Source organism: Lissotriton helveticus, chromosome 6, assembly GCF_964261635.1.
Source record: "Lissotriton helveticus chromosome 6, aLisHel1.1, whole genome shotgun sequence".
NCBI classification, from domain to species: domain Eukaryota; kingdom Metazoa; phylum Chordata; class Amphibia; order Caudata; family Salamandridae; genus Lissotriton; species Lissotriton helveticus.
Window position 1 is genome coordinate 1,418,725,671 of NC_136067.1, and position 27,794 is coordinate 1,418,753,464.

Sequence of the window (27,794 nt, forward strand, 5' to 3'; positions counted from 1 at the left end):
AGGCATCACCCGGATATCTGGGGCCCATACCTTCTCGTTCTATTTAATGCCATTCTTGGAGGTATGGCGATCCCTGGGTCGTGGTTGGGGGCAGAGATTGTGCCCATCCACAAGAAGGGCTCTACTCTGCTCCCTTCCAACTACAGGCCTATAAGCCTCATAGACGTGCCCCAAAAGATCTTCGCGCGCCTCATTCTGGACCACCTCCTAGATTGGGTCGAGGCCAATGACATCTTAAGCCCTCTACAGGCTGGCTTCAGAAAGAACACGTCGACCATGGACCAAATCTTTCGCCTCCTTCTTCTGTACTGGAAGACGGTTACGCTAGAGGGAGGTCGATTGTACATGGTCTTCGTGGATCTGAGGTCAGCCTTTGACCTCGTCCCGAGGGGGAAGTTATGGGAGGTTCTGCAGAAGCTAGGAGTTCCCCCCCACCTCCTTAAAATCATCACTAGACTCCATGAGAACAACTTTGCGGTAGTAAGGTGTGGGAGGGATGGCAAGCCCTCGGGTAAATTCCCGGTCCGCCGAGGTGTCAGACAGGGCTGTGTTTTGGCTCCGACACTGTTCTGTCTGTACATCAACAGCGTCATTCAACACCTTGACGCTGTCGGGGACAATGATGCCCCGGTTTTGGCAGGAAGGAGGGTTCCGGCAATTATGTTTGCCGATGACACCCTCCTTCTTTCCAAATCCCCCACGGGGATTCAGAGGATCGTGGATGGTTTTGGTCACTTTTGTAGACAACACGGGTTGGAGGTGAACACGGAAAAAACTAAGTTCATGATCTTCAACCCTCCGACCAAGACCAGACCCAGCCCAAAACTCGAGGGAACCAGTCTGGAAAGGGTTTCTACCTTTACATACTTGGGGGTCTCACTTCAAGAAAATCTGACTTGGGATTCCCAGGTGGCAAGATCTAGGCTGAAACTCTCCCAGCTTTCGGGCGCACTCCTGAGGGTATCTAACAAGTCCACCTTTAAGCCTGTTAGCCCGGCCTTAGAAATGTACAGGACTCAGGCAAAGGCGGCTGCCCTGTATGGCAGTGAGCTGTGGGGCCATAAAGCTGGGAAGGTCATGGCAGGGGTGGAAAATTGTTTCCTCAGACGTCTTCTTGCTCTCCCGCAGGGCACACCACTCCTCCCCTTAAGACTTGACCTGGGCCTCCCGTCAATTACAGAGGACTTGCGGGCGAAACCGGTGAAGTATTGGCATCGGTTATGGTCCACTGAGGAGCTGCATCACTATAGGCAGGACCTCATACATGTCTTGAGACTGGATGTCAATGGTAAGATCCCGTGGCTGGCACTTATCAAATCGGAATGTGTCAGCTTGAATTTGCCAGACCTATGGGATGACCCAGCGCAGGGATGTAGAAGGATCTCGCGCAAAACCCTGGCACAGCTCTACAAGAACAAAACCCTTGCTGATATGGACACTGCACATGATAGTGGCACCCTGACCGGATGTTTTATTGTATCCAAAAATTCTAATGTTTTTGAACCTTTTATGGATTTTATCTACCCTCTTCTGGCGAGGAAGTTGTTCCTGCAATGGAGGTTTGGTACGCTCCCTACTAAAGTTTTTACCCACAAGTGGTCGCTTGGGGGCGACAAGCTTTGCCCATGCTGTAAAGTTAAGGAAGAAGATGACTTGCACATAATGTTCTGCTGCCATGTCTACAGGAGTCCGAGGAGGCGCTGGCTAGCCCCTCTATGTCGGAATCTGGGCTTCAGTAATTATTTACAAGCCTACAGGGTGCTGAAAACGAATACCCTGGGCCACATTGTGTTTGCGGTTTCTAAATTCCTAATGGCAGCATGGATAATAAGGAAGAAAATGTCTGGTTAAACCATTTTACCACGCTTTTTAAACTCTGCAGGTTCAGTTGGTTTTTACTGTATATATTGTCTTTTATCTGTATGTATTTTTATTGCTTCTTTTATGGCCCATGAGGCCGAAATAAAGAATTTTTGGATTGAATGACACTTCTGTTTCCTCTTGACGACGTGCGACGTCAACACGGAAGAACATTGAGAAGAGACGACGTGGAGAGGTAAGGGGAATATTAGATTTTAGAAAAAAAAAGCAGGGGTTCGATTTTAGGGTTAAGGGCAGGGGAGGGTTTTTTTTAAGAAGGGTTTAGGGGGTGGGGGAATAACCTTTACCAAGAGTATGCCCTTACCATGCATGAATTTACAACGAAAATCATTGTAAAAGTATGCGTGATAAAGGAATGTTCCTGGTAAAGGTTATGCGTGGGAAAGGCATTCGCGTTGTAACGCATGCGTGGGAAAGGCCTGTGTTACAACGGAATGCGTTGTAACATCATATAACCGTCAGATTTATACTATTCGCGAATGTACCAATGATGTAGTTAATGAAAAAGAGAGAAAGAGGGGTAAGTGGGGGGTAGTAGGGCAGGGGGAGAGGTGAATGTGTGTTTTATCTGTTGGGCATAATGAGACGCCGGTCTACCGCCTGTTGATGAGCATAGAGCAGCTGTCAATGCCCGTCACTGGATATGTTAAGAATGGTCAAATATGTGTCTGGGCACGACGTGCTGGTCATGCCAGCTGTTGGACAGTTATCTCGCTTGTGAAGGTTGACCATACATGCCGTGGGCATGTGAAATGGGCCATGCCTGTTGCTGATTTTTGGGCATAACAAGCCTTTGCTTGACCACTTTTGGCATTTGGGAGCTGGTCATACTCCTCCTAGAAATACCGGTCAGTGTGAATGTAGACGCTGCTTAATCGTGTCGGAGCATGTGGAGGCTGTCTATATATGTGGCTTATTACTTACTTGGAGACCAGCCATACATGTTGCTGATAATATAGAGACTGGTAATAAATATTTCCGAGGATGCACGCACCAGCATTACCTAATGCCAGTTCTATGGGGGCTTGGCACATCTAAGGCTGTATCACTTAAAATGAACAATGCAAGTTATAACTTAAGAAACAGATGTATCTGTATGTGTGCGTAATTATAAAAATTCTAGTTTTACCACATTCTGAAAGCGGGTTTCTGGGGGTGGTAAATGTCACTGTGCATCTTTGTTGTGAGACGTCTGGCGGTGGTGGTGGTGGTGGTGGTGTGTTCTGCTAGAGCTGGTGTGCTTTTGTGGGACATTATTCCAATGTGATGTGGTAGTGTGGTAGTTGTTTTCTGTTTTGATTGTTTTGTTGTGGTTCACCCTGTTCTTTTTAGGGCTCGGGCCTACGTCACCACGAAGTGGGGCGGAGCTCCGAGCTCTATAGTAAAAGAAAAAAAAAAGTGTCTTTAGGGGTCCGGACAGCAACATTCCTTAGTGCACGCGCTTTTTTTAATGGCATGTGCATGTTCATTCGTCTTCGCTGTGCTGTGTTTTTAGTAGCCTTGACATGATAGGCTATCTGTAATTTAGCGTGCGTCATCTTGGCATTTTCTCTGTGGGTACGCGCACAGGAGTCCATTAATTTCAATTATGATCTGTCAGGGTGCCGCGATAATGTAATGCAGATGTTGTGGGCGTGTTCACCAGTCTGCTGGGAATGGCGGCGTTCGTGCTTTTCCTGTGTTTTCTTTCCGTGTAGGGCAGGTTTGAAAGGCATTGTCTTAAGAGTAGAAGGCCATATATCTTCAATTATCTCGCCATCACGGCGGAGATAATTGAAAACATATGCCTGCAGTGGCGAGGCCGAGAGCTGAGCAGGATGACTCCATGCCACAGTGTAAGAAAGCGTCCGCATCAAAGCAAAGTGTAAAACTTAAAAAAAAAAAAAAGTGAAAAAGCGAGTGGCTGTGGGTGTCCAGGGGTGCAGCAGGTGCAGTGACACCGGGGCCTCGAGGGTCTCCTTTAACCCAGACAGTGCTGTATTTTACTACCAGTGGCTGTGGGTGTCCAGGGGTGCAGCAGGTGCAGTGACACCGGGGCCTCGAGGGTCTCCCTTAACCCAGACAGTCCTGTATTTTACTACCAGTGGCTGTGAGGGTGCAGCAGGTGCAGTGACACCAGGGCCTCGAGGGTCTCCCTTAACCCAGACAGAGTAGTGAGTGCAGAGTAGTGAGTGCAGAGTAGTGAGTGCAGAGTAGTGAGTGCAGAGTAGTGAGTGCAGAGTAGTGAGTGCAGAGTAGTGAGTGCAGAGTAGTGAGTGCAGAGTAGTGAGTGCAGAGTAGTGAGTGCAGAGTAATGAGTGCAGAGTAGTGAGTAGAGTAGTGAGTGTAGAGTAGTGAGTGTAGAGTAGTGAGTGTAGAGTAGTGAGTGTAGAGTAGTGAGTGTAGAGTAGTGAGTGTAGAGTAGTGAGTGTAGAGTAGTGAGTGTAGAGTAGTGAGTGTAGAGTAGTGAGTGTAGAGTAGTGAGTGTAGAGTAGTGAGTAGAGTAGTGAGTAGAGTAGTGAGTAGAGTAGTGAGTGCAGAGTAGTGAGTGCAGAGTAGTGAGTGCAGAGTAGTGAGTGCAGAGTAGTGAGTGCAGAGTAGTGAGTGCAGAGTAGTGAGTGCAGAGTAGTGAGTGCAGAGTAGTGAGTGCAGAGTAGTGAGTGCAGAGTAGTGAGTGCAGAGTAGTGAGTGCAGAGTAGTGAGTGCAGAGTAGTGAGTGCAGAGTAGTGAGTGCAGAGTGGTGAGTGCAGAGTGGTGAGTGCAGAGTGGTGAGTGCAGAGTGGTGAGTGCAGAGTGGTGAGTGCAGAGTGGTGAGTGCAGAGTAGAGAGTGCAGAGTAGAGAGTGCAGAGTAGAGAGTGCAGAGTAGAGAGTGCAGAGTAGTGAGTGCAGAGTAGTGAGTGCAGAGTAGTGAGTGCAGAGTAGTGAGTGCAGAGTAGTGAGTGCAGAGTAGTGAGTGCAGAGTAGAGAGTGCAGAGTAGAGAGTGCAGAGTAGAGAGTAGAGAGTAGAGAGTAGAGTAGTGAGTAGTGAGTATAGAGTAGTGAGTAGAGAGTAGAGTAGTGAGTAGAGAGTAGAGTAGTGAGTAGAGAGTAGAGTAGTGAGTAGAGAGTAGAGTAGTGAGTAGAGAGTAGAGTAGTGAGTAGAGAGTAGAGTAGTGAGTAGAGAGTAGAGTAGTGAGTAGTGAGTAGAGAGTAGAGTAGTGAGTAGAGAGTAGAGTAGTGAGTAGTGAGTATAGAGTAGTGAGTAGAGAGTAGAGTAGTGAGTAGAGAGTAGAGTAGTGAGTAGAGAGTAGAGTAGTGAGTAGAGAGTAGAGTAGTGAGTAGAGAGTAGAGTAGTGAGTAGAGAGTAGAGTAGTGAGTAGAGAGTAGAGTAGTGAGTAGAGAGTAGAGTAGTGAGTAGAGAGTAGTGAGTGCAGAGTAGTGAGTGCAGAGTAGAGTAGTGAGTAGAGAGTAGAGTAGTGAGTAGAGAGTAGAGTAGTGAGTAGAGAGTAGAGTAGTGAGTAGAGAGTAGAGTAGTGAGTAGAGAGTAGAGTAGTGAGTAGAGAGTAGAGTAGTGAGTAGAGAGTAGAGTAGTGAGTAGAGAGTAGAGTAGTGAGTAGAGAGTAGAGTAGTGAGTAGAGAGTAGTGAGTGCAGAGTAGTGAGTAGAGAGTAGAGTAGTGAGTAGAGAGTAGAGTAGTGAGTGCAGAGTAGAGTAGTGAGTGCAGAGTAGTGAGTAGAGAGTAGAGTAGTGAGTAGAGAGTAGAGTAGTGAGTAGAGAGTAGAGTAGTGAGTAGAGAGTAGAGTAGTGAGTAGAGAGTAGAGTAGTGAGTAGAGAGTAGAGTAGTGAGTAGAGAGTAGAGTAGTGAGTAGAGAGTAGAGTAGTGAGTAGAGAGTAGAGTAGTGAGTAGAGAGTAGAGTAGTGAGTAGAGAGTAGAGTAGTGAGTAGAGAGTAGAGTAGTGAGTAGAGAGTAGAGAGTGCAGAGTAGTGAGTAGAGAGTGCAGAGTAGTGAGTAGAGAGTAGAGTAGTGAGTAGAGAGTAGAGTAGTGAGTGCAGAGTAGAGTAGTGAGTAGAGAGTAGAGTAGTGAGTAGAGAGTAGAGTAGTGAGTAGAGAGTAGAGTAGTGAGTAGAGAGTAGAGTAGTGAGTAGAGAGTAGAGTAGTTAGTAGAGTAGTGAGTAGAGTAGTGAGTAGGACATCACAGGCAGCAGCTGTGCAAGCTTCTTACACTCACAAGGAGACCACAGGCAGCTGAGTTGCAAGCTTCTCCCACTCACAAGAAGGACATCACAAACAGCAGCGGTGCAAGCTTCTCACACTCACAAGAAGGACATCACAAACAGCAGCGGTGCAAGCTTCTCACACTCACAAGAAGGACATCACAAACAGCAGCGGTGCAAGCTTCTCACACTCACAAGAAGGACATCACAAGCAGCAGCGGTGCAAGCTTCTCACACTCACAAGAACGACATCACAGCCAGCAGCAGTGCAAGCTTCTTACACTCACAAGGAGACGACAGGCAGCAGAGGTGCAAGCTTCTCACACTCGCAAGAACGACATCACAAGCAGCAGTGGTGCAAGCTGCCTTTACACACTCACAGCAGGTACTGTGCCAAGGCAGCAGCAGCAACAGAGCAAGAGTCCCTTACAAAGAACAGGCACAGCACAGAGATGCACAATGCAATCTTCTCATACTCCCAGGCAGCAGCGGTGCAAGCTTCTCACACTCACACGAAGGACATCACAGGCAGCAGCTGTGCAAGCTTCTTACACTCACAATGATACCACAGGCAGCTGAGGTGCAAGCTTCTCCCACTCACAAGAAGGACATCACAAGCAGCAGCGGTGCAAGCTTCTCCCACTCACAAGAACGACATCACAGGCAGCAGCAGTGCAAGCTTCTTACACTCACAAGAAGGACATCACAGGCAGCAGCAGTGCAAGCTTCTTACACTCACAAGGAGACCACAGGCAGCAGAGGTGCAAGCTTCTCACACTCACAAGAAGGACATCACAGGCAGTAACGGTGCAATATTCTCACACTCACAAGGAGATCACTGGCAGTACACACCACATGCACACTCCATAACACATAGCAACAATACATTGGCATTTACAATGCCATTAGCTCAAACTCAAATAAATCCGAGCCCGATTGCATTTCTAATGCTTGTTTTAATTGTGTTATGTTGCTTTTTGTATGTTATTGTCTTATGTTACTTTGATTCTTTTAGACCGGTCAAGAAGTACTACTACATTTTCAGCCAAAAGCAGCAGGCGCCTTTAAAGTTCCTGTGGCAATCCGCCATTTACCAGGGTCTTCCGTGATTAATTAGCCCTGCCCCAGATCTTCCACACTTTAAAACACTAGATAGCCCAAAACTGTAGCAGTGACTGTTTATAATTATTCAAAAAACAGTATTTCAGAAATTACTCACACATACAGATAATTCTTATAGTGCAAACCCATCTTTTACATAGAAAATTGAACAAAATGAAAAGGAGAGCCTCCAGTAGTTTCTCCTAAGTACTTGTGAAAACGGTAACAAGCTTTGTTCCCTTCAGTGGTCGAAGTGGGGAAAAAAAAAGTAGGGGAACTGTGGGCAGGGACTCGGGGGGCCGGAATAAGCAGAGGATTGGATTAGTGGGCGTAGTCGGAGGTGTGGCTAGAAATAGCAAAACATACCAATTTTTAGTACGTTTGCCATTTCACTGACCAGTTACAGCTTATAACGCTATTTAATTCAAACAATCGATAAACATGTTTATTTGAGATTTAATATATAAGTTGTTTAACGGAGCAAAAGTTACTAAACAACGTGAATTGTGTTGCTGTGAAGTGGAAGGCCGTGGGCAAAGGTTGACTGGTCACCTTTCTCACCGCTGCATTTGCATGTTACACTGGGATTAATGAGGCGAAAGCTTTCCAGAGACTTAGGATGTGCAAAAATGTCAAAATAATAAAGTATCAGCAAATGTACTACATAACCCTGCAGTCTTTTTTGCTGCATAATTTAGTCAACACTGCAACATAATGTTGTCCTCCATTGCTGCATAATTGCAGTGGCCACAAAGCAGGCAGCACATGCTAAAAGTGCTTGTGTATGAAGCAAAGAGACCAAGAAGTGTGTGAGTTTAGGGGCATATTTATGGGAAGGGTGGCCCTGGGCAGCGCAGCAAGTTACTTTGCTGCACTGCCCTGTATCACAGGAAAGGGCAAGAATGCACAGTATCTATCCAATATGGTGCATTCCTGTCTTTTCCCCCCAGCGCCGGCGCCATTTTGACAGCCTAGCGCCAAGGCAGGCACACTTGCCCCATGGTGCAAGGGTCCCTCCGTTGCATGCAGGATTGCTTTTGTGCAGAAAGGGGCACCATCCTGCACACAAACAATCTTGAGAGGCTTTTTCCTCTTTCTATGTGTGCTGCAGAATAAAGCACACTTTGAAAGAGGAAAAAACAAGGAGAAATAGAGATATTTCTCCTAGTTATGCCCTGGGGCAGCGCAAGATTTTGACGCATTCCCAGGATTACAAGTCCTTGTAAATCTGTGAATGCATCAAAACCGTGGGAGTTACGTGGGAGACTTTTATTGTTGCAGGAAAACTACTGGGTTTACAAGGAACTCTGCCGTGATTTATTCGTTTTTAAGAGTGAGTCATAATGCTGCACAATTCTGCTGGTTTTGTTACTGGGGGCCGATGTTGCAGCATTGCTGCAAAACCAGTGCCCAGTTACAAAACCAGTCTCCCATGCAACACCTACCGCAACACCTCCCTTGCACACAGTAAGACAATGCAGCAGTTTGTGCTGCGTTCCACTACTCAATATCTATGAAGTTGTTGTGGTGGACAGGGCTTCAAGGTTAACCAACACTGGCCATCGGTAGGGTTCACCTGGTGGTGCTAAGTGACCAGGGCTTCTATGGTTAAGTGGGGCCTTCTACGGTCCATCATGGGAATGTGCTCCCTCAGGAGTGGTCTGATGGACTAGGCATGAAGGCTGAACCAGGATCCCCAGTTTCAAATTCTGTAGCTCTGGCCATAGTGTCACATCCTACCCCCACCAAACACCCTTCTGCCCCACTGAGTGAAACCAGCACTGTCTTCAGCTACAACCCAATTCTGCCCCATTATAAACACCTGGATGTGACTCATTTCAAATTATGCACTGCCTGAAAAAAAGTAACAACATTCTGGAAAAAGCAAACAGTCATAGGGAATGCAGGATTATGTAAAGCATGCAAAATATAAGCAGGAACAACATGTTAACTTAACGCTTTCACTTTCATTGTTCAGAAATCAATAAGTATGTTTGTGTCTCAAACATTGAGTACATGAATATAGGGCTCCCCCTGTACATACGTGTTAAGCAGGGCTCAGAAGAGAAAGGGACTCTTCAAGAGAATCTGATCTGACTCACGGAAACCCACATGGGCTTCTTCATATTCATGTTAGCCAGCTAGCTGCTCAAACATAGAATATGGAAAAAAAGTATTCAAGTGTCCTGCAAAGAAGAATGAGTGCGAGTAAGTAAATGTGGGTGCAAATGATTGAGTGCCTGAATGTAACCGAGCATGAGTGAAAGAGTGAATGCGGATGAAAGTGACACTGTAAGTTAGAATGAGGTAATCAGAGTAGGAAAAAGTGTGAGTGAGAATGTGATACCGAATGTTGAAGAGTGAGTGCAAGATAGAACAATAATTGGCATAGCCAATAGGTCTTGCCTTTGGGAGCTTATAAGTGCTTAGCCATGCAACAGTTGATGTAGTTGCACCAAGGATATAACTAAATACTTATAAGGTCCCAAAAGCGAGACCTATTGCCTATGCCAATGCTTGTTGATATTGTTCTAGGCACTACAAAACAAAACAAATTGAAAACATTTGTCTGCTTGAAAGTGATTTTCTCTTGAGCATCTTTGAACAAAATTAAATCGGGTCACATTTGAAGACATTATTACTTGTATTAAAATGTTTGATTAGTGCCCAGACTTCTTCTTTTGAGGATAGGCCAATTTACTGGAATGGGGTCAATTATGAGACATCACACTGACTGCATCGTCATATACACTTGGAAAGTGTCATTTAAGGGACATCTCAAAGGCTCAAAGAAAGGATCTTTTAAGAAACAGGACACTGCTTACAACCAGCAACAGGAAAGAAAAGGTCACATAATATAGATCACGCTGCTTGAGACAGCTTACCCCTTGTCTCAGGCCCTGGGTTTAAAGGGGCACCCACAGGGCACACCGCCTGAAGAATGGGCATTTATGGTGTCTATGGACAACGGCTCCTTGGGTCCATGAGTAGCGACGCACTTAAAGCGCTTTTATGAGTAGTGATGCACTTAAAGCGCTATCTGTGTAGACGTGCATTTATTTCCTTACTCATGCTTGTATTTCTTCATGCATCTTTATGTTTTTAGGTCTCGCCTGGAATTAGCATCCGAAGGATGCGTCCAGGCTGGAGACTTATAGTTGCCTGTCTCGGGGGAAGGAAGGACAAGAGGGTGTTACGAGCTTGAAAGCCGGATTTGTGTGCGTGAACGCGCTCGTTCCATCCCGCGCCGCGCCGTGCACTTCCCTCCCATACTCCCAGCAAGTCAGCCTAACGCGCATGCATGCACACAGACACACACATGTGCGCACACGCACTTACACTTACTTACACACACACACACACACACACACACACACACACAGACACACACGCAGGCACCCAGACAGGCAACCCCCTCTCCCCTCCTTTCTCTTACCTAACCGGGCTTCGGGCTTCTCGGGAGCCTCGCAGAGCACTCGAGCTGCTCTGCCATGCCTGCAAGATGCGGGGCTCTCCCCTTAGGCTTGGGGGTCCCGCAGTCTCCCCGCTGGTCTTCACCCGGGCCCCCTCCTGGGTCCCGGGACTTCAGGTACGGCACTTCGCTGTCGCTCCGGGGCCGGGCTCGCGCTCCGACCTCAAAACGAAACTTTGAAATGTTGCGCATGCGCAGGCAGCCCCCGCCCTCCCACTCCTCCCAGCCCGGATACTGAGCTTGTTTGGGTGAGCACTTCTTCTGTGTGGCAAACGCACAATAAATGATACGATTGATCTCAAAGGAAAATGCGATCTGAGAGCATTTCTTTTTGGTAATTTGCCCACCGATTATTTGTATCTTCACTTTCATAAATGTAATGTCCGCCCCACTGGCCCCGCCCTGGCCCGCCCCCTCCCCCCGTCTCGGCCGCTATGGCGGATCCAGGGAATGGCTCCTCTCCGCGCTCCGGATCCTCGCCCTTCCTGGGGATGCAGCTGGCCTCGCCACCCACCTTCAGGTACCGATGCCCCCCAGCCTCACCTGCCCCTGGGTAGGATCGAAAGGCATGAGGTGTAATCGGGATCACGCAGCCTTGTTGGCACGTTAACCCACTGAGCTGACGTGCCTGTTGCACACGGATCTCTAAACAGGCACGCCAACCCTCTGAGCTGTTTTAGTGGAACTGGACCCGGATGCGTACGCACACATCTCCATGGCAGGCACATTAATCCACGGAGCTGTCTTGCTGGCATTCGGTAAAACACGACACACGCACCGGGCGTCTCTGCGCCAGGCACATTAACCCGCTGGGCTTTCTTGTCGGCTATAATCACTAGCAGCGGTGCAGTGCCCAGCATCTGGCCAGGCCTCTATGGTGGGAATGTTCACGTAGACGAGTTTATCAATGAGAACTTCCCATGACAGCGCCTCTGCCTGCAACATGTTTCAGCGTCTCCCGCACTGCGCCCTGCTCCCACACTCCCCCTCACACACACACACACACGCAGCCCAGCGCCTCGTCTAACAGCGGAAAGCCATTAATACTGGGAAGTTTTCGCTTGAAGTGAGCGGAACTATAACATGTATCCTTTTCACACGCAGGCTTAAATCCACCACCCGCTGTGACCTATTTACAGACGTCTGAGCTCTGCTACTTCATGTGTGTGTGGTGTGTGAGGGCGGTGCACGTCATGATTCGTATCTGGGGGGTCATCCTTATGGGGTATGTGGTGTAGGAGAGACTCCACATTTGACTGACAGATCCCGTGTATCCATTCACCTCACCCCTGCTCACGTGACTCATGGCCCGCGCGCGGTACCCGCTTTGCCCTGCCTCCTTCATTACACCAGTCATTCATTATTTCCGTCCCAGGCCTGTTTGGGCCCGTTTACCGCCTGGGCCTCCCGCGCTTATAAAGGCAGGTTATTCAATCTGCTCACCGCCTTTCCTCTAGAAAATGTTGTCTAATGCACCCGTCCACCCTCTCTCGCCAAACCACCCACTGGCATTTTGTGACCACAGGCCCCTATGGGTGCTTTTCGGGAAAACTGCAGCCTCACGCTGCATGTATGCCATCGAGGGGTCGCAGAGCCTTTCATGTGGAGGCAAAAAATGCCCCGTGGCAAAATAAACCTACACTGAAATCCAGGCATCTGTGTGGCCGCGCCGTGTGATCCTGGTCAAATGGCTTCACTGCTGCGAGTTCGATTTCTGCCAAGTCTGGGCGCACGCACCAAAGTAGGGGTTAAATGCTGGCAGAAAGCCACTCCCTCCTCTACATTGTGAATATATTTAAATATATATACATTCCTCACTCGCCTCTCATAGGAATTGTGCTTCAGACCAGGCCCTGTTTGGGTAACCTGTCTCTGAACTGTCCAGTCTCTCTCCACCCCATGAAGGCACCGCCCCTCCCCTCTACAGAGGGAGGGCCGGCCACGGTTTTACTCCCCCCAACTTTTGCAGCCTCCAAAAGCACAGTCCCTCACAGCCCGCGAGTCTCCGTGACACACGGCAGTGATCTCACCCCTTCGCCGCTGCCCTGCATTCTTCCAAAGACGGAGAGTGTCAGGAGCGCTGCGACCGCCTCCACCCCCAACCCAAAACACGAGCGCGGTCCCACCACTGGCGGGTGTCTGCAGGTGAGTGAAGGGACGAGGGGGTCACGCAGGCCGCTTCATGCGGTGTTTGCAACTTCATTGCACTCTCTATGCTCACTCTTCTATACTTGCACGTTTTATATAGCGCCAAACATAGCGCCAAGCTTTAAACCGTATTAGATGTTAAAAGTGAGGTAATCTTGCTCATGGCGTGAACAGTTCACAGAGAGTTGTTAGAATCAGATATAGTCACGGTGGTCCCCGAGAGGTGTGGGGGTGTAGGCTGGCCTGGCCCCCAACACTGGTCTTGGCGTCCAACTGTTGCAGTGTAACTGAAGTGCAGTGTGATGCAGAATGTCATAACTGTGCAGTGTGTGATGCCGTGCCGTGGGTTCGGGTTAATGATCCCCGCCGTGTGGTGCAGGGTAACCGAAACAATGGTGTGATGTACTGTAGGGCTGTGTATCTGTGCGACATGATGCAGTGTAGTGCAGAGGCGTTTCATGTCTATGCAGTGTGATGCAGTGCAACGAAGCAGTATTGTTTATCTGTGCACTCTGATGCAGTACCGCTGAAACGCCGTTGTACATCTGTACATTATGGTGCAGTGTAGTTCAGAAGTGTCCTATAGCTATGCAGTGTGATACAGTGTAACGAAGCAGTATGGCATAGCTGCAGATGGATGCAGTGCCTCAAGCAGTGGTGTATAGCTGTGTAACGTGATGTATGCACTGCACCAGCGGATCATATCCATGCAGCGTGATGTACTGTCCTAAAATGACTTGCAGGGCCCCGGTTTTTCATGTTCTACCCTGGCGTCAAAAAACCTTACACTAAAACACATGTCGCAGTTTTCGAGAGAAGGTCAGGTGTAAGAGTGCATATTAGTTAACATTTTGTGCATGCTGAAATGTCCACTGACCAGCTCCTCTAGATCACCCATTGCACAGGACAGAACGTTAAAGAATCCTCTCCGTTGCTGCCTAGTCTCATTCATGCATCATAGCAGGGTTTAAGGAAACGCCAAGAGCAAGTCCCTCCTCATGTAAAACCAATGACGTGTCAGAGGGGCAATGACACCAAAGGATGAAAGGCAGAGGCTGCCCAGCAGAGATGTGAACCTATAATCTGCTGAGAAAAACACACACACACAAATAAATAAATACACACACACACACATACAAACACACCCACACACACAAACCCACACGCACACATACATACATACAAACACACACAAACAAACCCAAACACATAAACACGCACGCACGCACACATACATACACACGCATGCACACAAAGTCACTGAAAAAAAGGACCACTTAACACTAGGTATCCATTACATTAAACAATGTTCCATGTGTAGCGCTTAACATAAAAGCCCTTTATAACTGACACCTATTACATTTTTTAGGAGCAGAAAAGAATGTTCTTTATCCTCTAAAATGCAACGAATGAATAGCCCCTGACAACTATCCAACACTGGCTGAACATTCTAGCCATCCTAGCTGCAGAATCGGCTCTTCCCTGTATACCCGACCATATTGTATAATGCTATTAAAACAGAGACTTTTAAGGTCGTTCCAGAGCAGCGCATGTGCTGCTCTTCGAAGCACGATGTATTCAGGTATGGACTTGTTAAGATAAGCTTGCAGTTTTGTCCTATAGCTGAAGGTTGGTAGGTTGGGGATGTAGTGTCTGGGGCGTCCTTTAAACAAGCATTTGCAATGCAATAGGTCTCATTTTTGCGAGAGTTTAACATTTTCCATGCTCATGACGAGCTGAGCTCGTCATGAGGCACGGTGCTCCGGTGCTCATGACGAGCTCGGCTGGATCCCAGATGCGGCCCAGAAATAGCTGCCAGAAACACTTACTTTCCAGCACTTGCAGTATTGGATGAATACATAACAACAATAATTTTGTTGTGAATAATTAGAATTGAAAATGAATTTCAGCCGTTCCTCTGCCCGTGCTTGTGGGTGCCCCAATTCTGCATTGCCTCCACCCCCTGTGCCTCATTAACACTGCCTTCAGGCGGCCATGTCAGTACTACACCTGGATGATTTCCCACTCGAGCTGCGTTTGTTTGTTTACTTGAAAAATCATTTAAAAATTTAAAAAATGCAGTTGGCAAGCGAATGGTGAATAATGGGAACTTACAGCACATGGCTCTTGGTCCACTGGTAAACTAACTTGAGCGGAGATTCATATTGACCATCATGGTTTGAGTCTGCCACCTTGTGGACATGTGCACTATGAGATTTGTCTTCCTACTCCTATGGGAGTCTTTTCTAAATCTTTATATTTTTTTTAATCACCTTATCAATGTTGTCCACTTTGCTTTAGGTCTCATAGATGCTTTATTTTTGTTAATTTTTTGTTAGATGGTTGTTATTTCACAATGAACATGCATGAATTGGTTTAGAGGCCCACACTTATCTCCTGCTACTAAGAACTGAGCTAAAGTGATACTTGTAGAAATTGGTTTACCTCTGCAGGTTTGGCTGACCTGGGATCGTGGACATAACGCCCCTCTTCCAACTTTCTGCCCCTCTTCCAACTTTCTGCCAGGGCACTTATTGGCAACTAGGTTGCCCTCTGAGTGAGGAAAGCAGGTCTTTATTATCCGGAAAGTAAGCTGCAGAAAAAAATCAAGTCAGCCAACGAAATATTCTATATTCAAAAGTTTTGTGTTGACGTCTGACTTAAAAAAATTATAATGAACACACATTCATCTACACTTAGGTACAGGGGCTTTCGATATTCCCGCTTCATCTATTGATCTGTTCACGAGCCATTTACATTTTGCATCCGCTCACCACAGCATTGAGCAGTGGCTCAGCTCACTTCATCCATTGGCTGTGTTGCACTGTCGGTTGCAGCATTTTACCTTTCCACACATGCTCAGTTGCCTGAACGAGTGCTCTTCAGTTAAGGGTGTGATGTGCCGGGGCTGCTGGACTTCTGCCTAATTTTATATTTTTGGAAAAATATTTTTGCCTTTTTATGAATATTGCCTATGGTTGTAAAAAAAAAAATGCACACCTAGCTTACACGTTTTGCCAAGCCTTGTTATAATTGGTTTTAGCAGCAGTTAGGCGGTGACCGTTTTGGAAATGCAATTTTTGACTTAAGGGTGCTTCCCAAGGCTTATTGTTCTACTTGTCTGACTTGTTTAACTGCACTCCTGCAAAAGAGTGCAGCATAATATATAGCAGACCCCAAGCACAGATGCATTTTACGTGTCACACACTTCAAATCACTGGGAATTGATGAGAGCATTCCAATGATTATTCCTTCCCTGGGCTGCTACCAAGGATTCGTTTCGTCCTTGCTCTTTCCCTGGGCGTTGCTGGAGTATTGCCAACTTTTTGGTGGAGATACTTAATATTGCTGTACGACACAGGCTGAAGGACTCTTTGTTCTACCGGCCTCATCATGGCGCATAAGGGTAAAACTCAGCGTTCCTCCTCCATTCGCGACATGCTCCAAAAGCCTGACTCCCTCCGAGTGGCTCTCAGCCCCAGCTCACGGCAGAGAACGAAAGTTAATATTTGCAACCTCCCCCCAACTAAGGAAGACCTTTCATGATTCCTTGCTGAGTTCCGCAAAGACATCCCATCCCTCGTCAAGATTTCACAAGAGCCATCCGTATTGATCTGTCATTGCGCCCGGATTGACACTCGCTTGACCGTGGTGGAGACGATGGTGTCAGAACATACCCTTGATAATGTTGGCAGGACGGAAAGAATGGAAAAGTTAGAGAGAGGGCTACTAACATTGCAGGATAAGATGGATGATTTGGAGCTTTCCAGATGCAGTAATTTTCGCATTCGGGACCTGGCTATCGCCAGCTGTTTTGAGGCACATGTTGAGGCCCTTTTTGCACACCTGTTGTAACTTCCAGATGAATCCCTGGTTCTGCCCGATCGCACCCATCAGGGGTATTCCACCTTCCAAATATAAAATAATCTAACCCCAGATACTTTGACGCAAGTGCACTAATTCCGCCAAAAGGAACAAATTATGAGAGCAGGACGGCAACAGGAGCCTAACATGACTCCATATCCCTGTACCAGGATATCTCAGGCCATACACTAGCTTGCCGTAAGGACTTTCGAGATGTTACTCACCATTTACAAAGCAACTGAACTCCACATATTTTGGGCTTTCAACTCCACCCTAATTTCACTCACCAGGACAAGATAAGGGTTGCTTGCATGCCATATTATTTGTGAGGCCCCTTGGCCTGGCCCGCCTGCCTGATGAAGACCAGTCTTCTGGACAACGAGACCTTGCCTTCATTGATGGGAGGGGGAGGTGGGTGTGGTTGGCGCTTTCAGCCCCCACACCAGTCCAAGCATTAGGTACGAAAACAAAAGCAACGGGTCGCTGGGGATCAGCGCCCTCCCTTGTCAGATGATGATACAGCATCTTGACCGCCTTGCCTTTCCCGTGGGGATGTTGTTGGACTCCTCTGATTCTTTGGGCTCTGTACGGGGAGTGGGGGTACTACTCCTGTTTTCCAGCCAATACCCGATTCTTCATCCTTCTTCTGGTTCTATTTCTGTCGGGAGCCCACATGGTGCTAACCACGAGCTCGCACCTTCTCCTTTGTTGGCTATGATGGTCTTTTCGTACATTTTTTCTATTTATTGTAATCTTTGTCTTTCTGATTAAGCAATTATTTGGTTGTTGATAGGTGGCCACTTTTCCCCTCTGTCTTTGTTATTCACAGTTTTATGTTTTGTTAACTGTTTATTGTTGTTGACTCATGTATTCATACTGTACTATGTCGGGGGGCGGGAACCGCCTCCATACCGTTTTATTCAAGACACACTAGGGATTTCTACACCTGGATCTCTATGACCACATTATATCTTTTAACATAGAGGGCCTTAACACCCCACTCAAACGTAGTGTTCAGACACAATAGTTATGTTTCAAGGAGGTGGGCGTGGCACTCGTAAAAGAGACACATCTCCGTGCAGATGCTAAACACCTTTGCTTATACTGGTACCCCACACAGTTCCACTCATGCAGAACCTGCAAGACCCGGGGAGTAGCTATTCTGCTCCGTCCCGACCTCCCTTTTACCTTGGACAGCACTTACAGGGATCATGAGGTATGGCAGATAGGCATACGAGGCACAATTGGTCCCACTCGACTGTCTATATCTGCGATTTATGGTCCCAATGGAGAGGATGACTTATAAACTGACCTTTTTCCGAAGATCTCCCACTTTCATAAAGGCAAAATAATACGTGGAAGTTACTTTAATGCACTATTTCTGACCATGCCCCTGTGTAGTTGATGCTTAGCTTGGCGGCCCACAGTGACCTTTCCCTCAGCTATCGATTCTCCATGATGTATCTCATTACTACGGATGAGGTTGGGCGGCCATTAGCGCCCTTCCTTCATGTAAAACACCTTGACCTGAAGGCTATATGTCACCTTTTTATAAATACTGTGCTTCTCTCCTAATTGATCACTGGGTGCGGGTCTTTAATTTATTTTTACAATTGGTGTGGCTGAACTACACATTACTCGACTCCAGAAACCGGGTAAGCCCACTACTCAATGACTTGCATAAATGTAAATGTAAATCCAGTACTTGTATAGCGCACAAATCACCCCCGAAGGGGTATCTCGGCGCTGGGGGCCGTTGGGAAGATTAAGCGAGCTATTGCCCAGAGTCGCATGGTGCTGGGCAGACCCCTGACGCCGGAGCCAGGGATCGAACCGCGATACCCAGCATCCAGCGTCAGTCGCCCTGGCGCCACACCTCTTCCGTGCTGAGACCGTTCTCAGTCCTGATCTGACCCAAGGCATATTGGACTTGACCCTTACTGACATCTGTCACCACCACCATTACCTTTGAGAGAGGAATTTTAATGCTAGGTCTTGTCGACACTCATATCGACGTTGGCACTATTTCTGACCATGCCCCTGTGTAGTTGATGCTTAGCTTGGCGGCCCACAGTGACCTTTCCCTCAACTATGGATCATCCATGATGTATCGCATTACTACGGATGAGGTTGGGCGGCCATTAGCGTCCTTCCTTCATGTAAAACACCTTGACCTGATGGCTATACGTCACCTTTTTATAAATCCTGTGCTTCTCTCCTAATTGATCCCTTGGTGGGGGTCTTTAATTAATTTTTGACAATTGGTGTGGCTGAACCACACATTACTCGACTCCAGAAACCGGGTAAGCCCACTACTCAATGACCTACATAAATGTAAATGTAAATCCAGTACTTGTATAGCGCACAAATCACCCCCTTAAGGGTTATCTCGGCTCTGGGGGCCGTTGGGAAGATTAAGCGAGCTATTGCCCAGAGTCGCATGGTGCTGGGCAGACCCCTGACGCCGAAGCCAGGGGTTGAACCGTGATACCGAGCTTCCAGCGTCAGTCGCCCTGGCGCCACTCCTCTTCTCTTACAGGCCTATAACTCAGCTCAACTGTGATGTAAAACTATTTGCCTCCATCCTGGTTGCCCGCTCTCAACATATCTGGCCTTCTATAATAGTCACATCTCAGTTTGGTTTTATCCGTAACAGGCAGGCCAAAGACAACAAGCGACTGGCGGTGGCTCTTATGGAAGTAGCCGAGTGACAACGTCAACCTATGGCCCTTCTCTCTCTCAACACCGAGAAGGCGAGTAGTGAGAGCAACATTGAACAAACCGGATTTGGAAGATGACCTGGTCTCCCCGATGTTTCCACTTATATCTTGGTGACACAACTCCACCCTTCTTTGGACTGGAATCATTTCTGGCGGTGGCCTTTCAAGTCATTACCTCTAAACGGAAAAACGTTAACAATATTCCTTTCTCACATGGTGGAAACTGATTTGTTATAATCATAGATCGGATCGTCCTTTCACCCACTAGCCATTAAGAGAGATTTGCTTTGGTTGCCATTGACATCCTATTTATCTAACTCTTAAACCTTTAACATTAGAATTGTTGAAGATTCCAAACCTCTATGAACCATACTTCATTTCACTTCCAATTTCTCCTTCACTCTCTTCACATCACCCACTGTAAATCTCTCTGCAATTATCCTCAATATATTTTTTGCTGTTCTATTCTATTTTTTTTCCTCCTTTTTGGACTTTTGCAATAGATCGTTTTCCCCTTATCCTCCCTCCTCTCCTCAATTAAAATTCTAACAAACTGCTATTAGTTGGTATGCAGTTTTGTTTTTTCCTTCAGTATTTCGTAATATTTTATAAACGCCAAGTCATTGTAACTTTTGTTCAGTTTGTGTTTATCTTAAAGATTAATTGCTCTATTGCTTTGATATGTATCATTCAAGTATTCTTTCCAGGTTTTTGCTGTATTTTACATTCTCTAATAAAGCATTTTTTTTTACTGTGTTGGAGTCATGACCCTGGTCTTCGATCTGTGTCCGCTATAAGGAAAACGCATATAAAATGTGGCCCTTTGGTATCTCACACCTGTTACAGTAGCCAAGATTTTCAAGGTTCTGACTTGTACTGGAAGGGGTGCTGGGAGAGGGGCACCTTCCTACACACATGGTGGTCATGCTCAGTGATCCAGGCATTCTGGGTTGAGATGCGACATATAATACAGTCTGACCATGGCCAACGTTCATCTTCCACTTGAACTAGTAACAATTCTTTTGGGCGACTCCGGGACTGACAGGCTTTTCCGCACATCAACACCTCAAGGCCTCCTGCTCTCCCATTTTCTTCTAGTGGTACAACTTGGCGTGGCACAGCTGAGGAAGCAACCACTTCCTCCTTCCTTAAATACGTGGTGGGGTATGGTATGGTACATATACGCAGTGGAAAAATTGACTGCCATCATTTGGGACCGGGTGGCTAAGTTTGAAGCCACATGGTGTCCTTTTCGAACTCACATAAAGAGCCAACAATGAGCAGGGGAGGTTCACATGATGATTGATGTCCACGGTTCTACGCACACCTGACATCAACATTATGTCCTCTTCTGACCCTGAGGAGGATTCTGTCGAAATATAACTTAAATGTGCATGACCACTGGGTAGTGAAACGTTATACTGATTTTTCCATACTGTCTGGGTGTGTGTTCTGCCTTTTCCCTGTCATTTATTTATTTTTGCGCCTGACTTGCTGTTCCTCGTCCAATTGCAGGATGTATCGTATTTCTTTGTTCTCTTTTGAAAATTAAAAAAATAAAATCCTTAAAATAAAAAAAATTATTATACTTTACTATATAGTTTCTTAAATTGGCCAGATCTAATGTTGTTGAACTTGTTTATTTATTAGTGCTTCTAGGCGCTGTATAGAAAGTGATTACAGTACATCGAAATACATATAGTGTTCTAAGCAATTGAGAAAAATGCATCTTTGGTTTATTGATGTAAAGGAAAACCAGTCCTTGGATGAGCTGAGGATCACATGTAATTAGAGTTGTTCTCCTTATTCTTAGAAGAAACAGTTGATCAGAATAAATTCTGTTACTTAATATTCAGAGCCATCACATTATTGAAAGTAGTTTTTCAGCCAGATGTTTTATTTTTCTATCCTCCAGGACAGGAAAGGTTTGGCAATATGACAAGAGTGTACTACAAAGAAGCAGTAGGTGCCTTTGTCGTTTTTGACGTGACCAGAGGGTCCACATTCGAAGCCATCATGAAGTGGAAACAAGATCTGGACAGCAAGGTCCACCTTTCGAATGGAGGCCCCATTCCAGCAGTGCTTCTTGCCAACAAGTGTGACCAAGCTAAAGAGACCCACTACCAGAGCCCAGCACAGATGGACAGCTTCTGCAAAGACAATGGCTTTGTTGGATGGTTTGAAACGTCTGCAAAGGTAAGAGCACCTGCAGGATTCTTTTTTTTTAAGAATGTCACATTCTTCCTGGGCCATAATACCCTTCTTAATACAACATAATTTTATAGTTGGGATATGCTCGATTTCTGGTGTACACATCAGTATCAGTATTTAAACATGTTTGTGGCTATTTAGTGCACGGTTGGGACGGAAAAGTCCTAACACTACATACCCGTTTAGTGAACAGTAAACTGTATGGTTATATTCCGTGTCATAGGAGTGGAGCCCACCGGCCCACCCAGTTGATGTTCCGCTGCTGTATTTTTAACTCGCTTGGCCTGCATGGGAGGAATGTAGTGTTGTGGAGCCTTTGCATGTCTTCATGTGTGCTAGAGACTGCATGCATGTGTGTCTGTGAGAGTACTTAACTCAGAGTCCTGTGTGTTCGATTTTGGGAAGCCCGAAGCATAGAAAACTCTGAAATGGACTATGGAATGCAGACTCAGACTGTAGATCTGGGCTACTGTCGTTCCTGAGGCTGGGGAGAGAGCAACACTTGAGGGGGGCAGAGCAACTCCTGTGTGCATCAAAGGCATATTATGATTCAGGAAGGATGCTAGGCAGGGAGGCGTGAGCATAGTGTCTATGGTAGATGGTGGGACTGATAGTGTTCACACTACAGGAACACAGAATCATAAGAACTTGGAGGCTTAATACTTTGAGAGGACTTATGTCACTGGAGGCTGACACCTAGATATAAATAACTCTTTGCTTCATTCAAGACCAGAGTTCTGGTTCCACCAACTCTAGTGTCACCCCTGCTGGAACAGACAGACCCTTGGACAAAGAATAGAGCTGAGGCGTGGGCACTTCAAAGAGTCTGAAGCCCACTATACGAATTTCAAAGGGGTCAGGCACTAAATCACATTTGTGTCTGGAGAGACTGTATAACAGTGGAAACTGAAAGCCCACTTGTTGTTCAGAGCTGTGACAAGATCACCACAACTTGAAACGTTTTCTGCTGCTACCAGGAATAGTGATCAATGTCTGTTGTTCCCTACAGCTGGGGAGGGGGACATTACCCAGGATGCCCGGAACACTCAACTTGAGCCTGGAGCACCAGCCTGTCTGCCTGCTAAGATCAGTGTGGCCTGTGAGGAAGGCAGGAGATAAGTAGGAGTGAGGCAGGATTCAGAGATGAGGAGCACGGTGAGCCAAATTTGAGGCAGAATGTCCATGAGGACTGACTTCGCTGTGGGTCTGCTCCATTGTGCCATTGATTGGTGGCCATCACTGTTGGATGACCGGATCACCGCCCAAGTGTTTCGTTGTGGTCGTCGTCCAAGGAACCAAATGAACATGCTGGGACCTCCCATTCTACCAGGAGAGGGAGGTCTTCTTGACTTCAGAGCTTCCGTCCGTGACCCTGTGTGTACCACCAAGCCCAAGTAGCCTGGCAGCTGATTACATGCCTTTGCCAGGCTTCAGCACTTCCATCCAAGTTTTGAAATCAACAGAACATCCATCTGAAAATAGAAGGGGATTGTTGTGTTTTTCTTACCAGTTGAGTAAGACACATCGAACAGGGTCTCACTAAGATTTGGGGCCTGAGGCGCAATGCGCCACATGTGAAAACAGTGTAAGACTTGCAGGCATTAGCTGCAACCTTTGTGAACCGAAGCCTTATGGTGGGGGGGGGGTAGCACATATGGGACAGTTGCCTCTCATACGCTTCAGAACCAGGCAGTGGGTCTATACGGGACAGACTTGGATGAACAAGCTCGAAGACCTAAAAGTGGCTCTGCAATGGATTTTATTGACTATTTTATTGTGATAGATTTCAACTGTTGCACGTAATAAATACTTGTTTTTCCATAAAATTCAGAACTGGCCATGACCTGATTTATTGGGTTGCTGAAGGGTGTGTTGAGATGTGAGTTTACGTATACACCAACACTTTACTCCCACTCAAAAGCCTGGGACTACACGCCCTGCGCTTTCACTGAGAGTCAAGCGCTACTATGAACTCTGTTGCATAGATTTCATAGTAGGCTTATCCCCAGGACAGCAAGGGTAAAGGGCCCAAACCACCACGGTGGGCCCCAGTTACCCTGGCCTGTCCTGTGACCTGCTAAAAGAGTTCTGACATGCATCGTACAAGAGTCACTACATCGATAAATAACTTGTTGCTATTAACTCATTTGTGCTCACATGAAATTGTGTTAAACGGTTCAGACATCCTGTGTTCTGGTATCAGTGCTCACTTGTGCAATTGAGAACCATACCAAGCATCGTTTTTTTTCAGTAAGTGCCCTGGCAAACAATAGGGCGTACTGAGGTAAAAAGTCTGTTAATGTCTCCATAGCTTTCCCTTTGACTTTACATAGTAACTCCCTGCCACTCTCACCAGGATTTCGGTTGTGCAGGAATGCGTCTGAGCCAGAGTATTTAGAAAAAAGATTCATGGTCAGTCAGTCAGTCAAAATTACGTTTATTTAGACCGTGGTCTTTAAACAAGGTAAAAGATAGTTACCATTTAAAACATTCTACAGCACCTTTTATATAAACTACGCGATAATTGATACATTAGTTAAAAGGAATGGGGTTGCAATAAAAACAGCTCTTCTTGAGCGACCCTGCCCTTTAAAACAATATATACACTTAAAATAACAATTTCTCTCATAAAAGCTATATAATTCATCTAGTTTATAAAATTTCTAAAGGTTATGGCTCATATGTTTTTAGGAATCTTTGTATTGCTTTTATATAGTTTCCTAATGCGATTGCTATTTCCAGGGTAGACATTTCTGTTAGTAGGTTGACTGCCTGTGTCCGCGACCTAATATCATATTTTAGGAATATTGGACGAAGACATAATTTGCACTGCTCTAAAATAATTGTACAGTCTAGCAGTATATGCACCATATCACCTTTTATACCTGGCCTACACTTACAACACCCATTGGGGTCCAACATTTTTATTTTTGATTCTTCATTTACCAACCACAGGTTTATACCAATTTGTAATCTTAATATCTCTTGTCTAAACCAATGGTTCGGTAAAATATCCAAATAAGGAAACCAGTTTCCATTAGACCAGGACTTCATCATATACTGTACAGATTTTTTCTCCACCAGATATTCCATGTCTGATCTTTTAGACAGTTCTTGTCCATGATACTTCAAATCACTTTTAGTGCATTCTACTCGTAAGGATTCTTGGCAGATATCTACCTTTATAGCCTCGCATGCCTGCCCAATTTTCTTCCTATTTTCTTTTGCCCACTTTAGGTTACTAGATTGTATCTCTTTTTTGCACCATTGTGAAACTTTCTGGCCTTTCTAATTATCCAGACGTTTCCAAAATCTGATCAGAGCTATTTGAGATTGAACCCCCCAGGCTGTTGTTCCTAGCTCCGATCTTATTGATTGAATTATTGATGAACGTGGCAAGGACAACAAGGTTTTCAGGCATTTACCTTCCTCCAGGTCCCAGGCGCCTTTACCGCTCAAATAAAGGACTTCTGCACCATAGAGTACTTGTGTAGGTATCATAGCACTGAATGCCTTTAACAGCGGTCAGTGAGACATATCGCCGTAATCGCGATTAAAGATTTTCAGACCAGAAATTGATGTTAGGGCTTTCGCTTTCTGAGCCTCAAGATGCGTACGCAAATTTAGGAACTTATCAAACCACATCCCTAGATAGCGATATTCATTAACAGATTCCAATTTCAGATCACCTAAAAACCAATTGAACTTAGTGTCTTTTCTCCCAAAGCATAGAATTTTCGTCTCTTCCATATTTACTGTTAAAAATGTCCTTGCGCAATATTGACTAAAATAATTCAGCTTTCTTTGGAGACCCATTTCCATCTGATCTAGTATTACAAGGTCATCCGCGTACAATAAACAGGGTACTTTATTACCGTCCATTCTTGGACTTGCGCTTCTTTCCACTTCTAAACAGGCAGGTAAATCAGATAAAAAAAAATGGAGAATAACTGGAGAGCCAGTACGCAGCCCTGTCTCAGGCCAGTTTCGATAGGTATTCTTGGCGTCAGTGACCCCTCAGTGTCCTTAATTACTTTTGCCCAGTTATCTCGATGTAGTTCTTTTATTAAAACCAGTAGGTCTCTCGGTATGTTTTTGTTTACGAGAGTGTCCCAGAGACAGTTCCGATCCACTGAGTCGATCGCCGCTCTAAAGTCGACAAAACAACAGCAGAGCTTGCCGTTTTGTTCTGTCGACTTTCGTGCTATTGCCCATAGTGCAAAACAATGGTCTAACGTGGAGTGCCCTTCTCTAAAGCCCCCCTGTTCCGTGGGTACAATTGAGAACTCAATGACCCAATCATTTAGCTTATTCAGAACTATTTTTGAGAAAACTTTTTCTCCTATGTCTAACAGATTGATCAGCCTGAAATTTTGTGGTGCGCCCATGCGGCCTTTTTTATGGATTGGCCTAATTACAGCACCTTTCCAATTCATTGGCATTCTTCCTTCTGCTAGTATTATTTGGAACATTTGGGAAAGGAATTAAGCCCACCACTTTGTCTGGGACTTAAGTATTATTGCTGGTAAATTATCAGGCCCTGCTGCTCTGGTTAGTTTCAGTTTCATTATTGTGCATTCTACTTTCTGTTCTGAGAAATCTGATTTAAAGTCTTACGTTAGTGCTTGTCAGATATGGGGCTCTGTATCTACAGGAGCGCCTCGATATCCATACAGTCCTTCAAATACTCCTCCCAGGCTGCCTCACTAATGACACAGTTCATACTACCTGCGGATTGACTGGATACTGCTTTTACCAGCCTCCGGAACTGTCTTAGGTTTTTTGATTCAATTGAGTCTAACAGATTCGCTCAGCATTTGTCTTTATATGTTCTTTTTGCGTCAGCAACCATCTTTTTGTACTCACTTTTCAATTTTTTAAGATAGCTTTGTCTCACTTGGTGAAACTTTTTCTTTAATCTTCTTGTTACCGTCCTTATCTCCCTTTTTTATTTTGGCAGTCAACAGAGAACCATTTTAAACGGCTAACCTGGACCGTAGCACATTTTCTTTTATCTTTTTTTAGTTCTATCCAGGGACAATGTACTACTTGATCTATCGTCCCCTCATACCATTCCAGATTTTTACTCCCTACATCTCCCAGTTCTACCTTATGCTGAAAGTTTTTTAGTTTATCCAAATGTTCTTCCGTCAATCTTATTGACGCACGCTTGGGATAATCAACTGGTTGTGGGATAACTTTCTCTCTATATTCGCTCGTACCCCCCATATATATTCAGTTGCAGCAGATTGTGATTGCTTCCTTCACTTTGGGGTATCAGAAATCCCCGCACTAGGGGAAAATTCCAGGCAAACATGAATGCATAGTCAATTGGACAATTTTGTGAGCCTATTGTAAAAGACTTCTTTGCTGGGCAGTCTCCTTTAAATCTGCCGTTCAGACAAAAGAGCCCCTTCGTCCCCAGGAAATTTATCAGATCTAGGTCCTGTCTCTGGGTTTCACACATAGGGAACCTGGCTGGGTCTATTCCATACGTATCCAGGACTTCCCTATGCCAGAGGTCGACCTTCTTTGGGATCAGTTTGTGATTAAAATCCCCCATAATAAAAAAACACATCTGAAGCGTACTTTTCGCATAGAAAATCTATGTCCTCCTTAAAATTCCCCGTCTCAATTCCATACTCTGCACCATTCTCCCACTGCATATATACATTTATAACAGTTACATTTTCATATTTTTGTCCTGAATCAACAGTGCTAATCTACAAGCCAACAGCCATTTACATTTCACTTTTAACAAACTTGCATTTCTTGTTACTTTTGTCGATAAAAGGGTTATGATCCCCCCCCGGCCGGGCGGCCGAATCTTTTTTTAATGGCAAGTTGATGTAGTTGTAGGTAGCCTTCGAAGATTGGGGTTTCGTCGCATAACCAAGTCTCTTGTAAACAGGCAATTTCTGTGTTATATACTAACTTCTTTATCTGCTCTTGTTTTATTTCATTTCCTAAGCCATTTATGTTCCATGATAAGAGGCTTAGGCTATGCGACACCCCCTCATCCTATTCCACCTCGCTTAAACACCTTCTTCATCCATTTCCTCCCTATAGTTCCTGGATGGACCTGCGGGACTATTTCTTTGGCTCCAATTACCCCATGAGTGATTATTTACTGAGTTGTTTACCAGTATGTTCAGGACACTACCCTCTTCTTCATTATCCCTCAGTAGTCTCAACTGTCTTCTACCAAGGCCTGCGGGACACTT

The 27,794-nt window shown here is 45.8% G+C and overlaps 1 protein-coding gene across 1 annotated transcript in view; it reads left to right on the forward strand.

Annotated features, from left to right (window-relative positions):
• RAB32 (RAB32, member RAS oncogene family) overlaps positions 1-27,794 on the forward strand; it is a 153,222-nt gene that overhangs the window by 92,092 nt on the left and 33,336 nt on the right. The window contains exon 2 of the mRNA XM_078649208.1: positions 21,275-21,555. Within this exon, the coding sequence (XP_078505334.1) occupies positions 21,275-21,555 (281 nt within the window). The remainder of the gene's footprint in view (positions 1-21,274; positions 21,556-27,794) is intronic.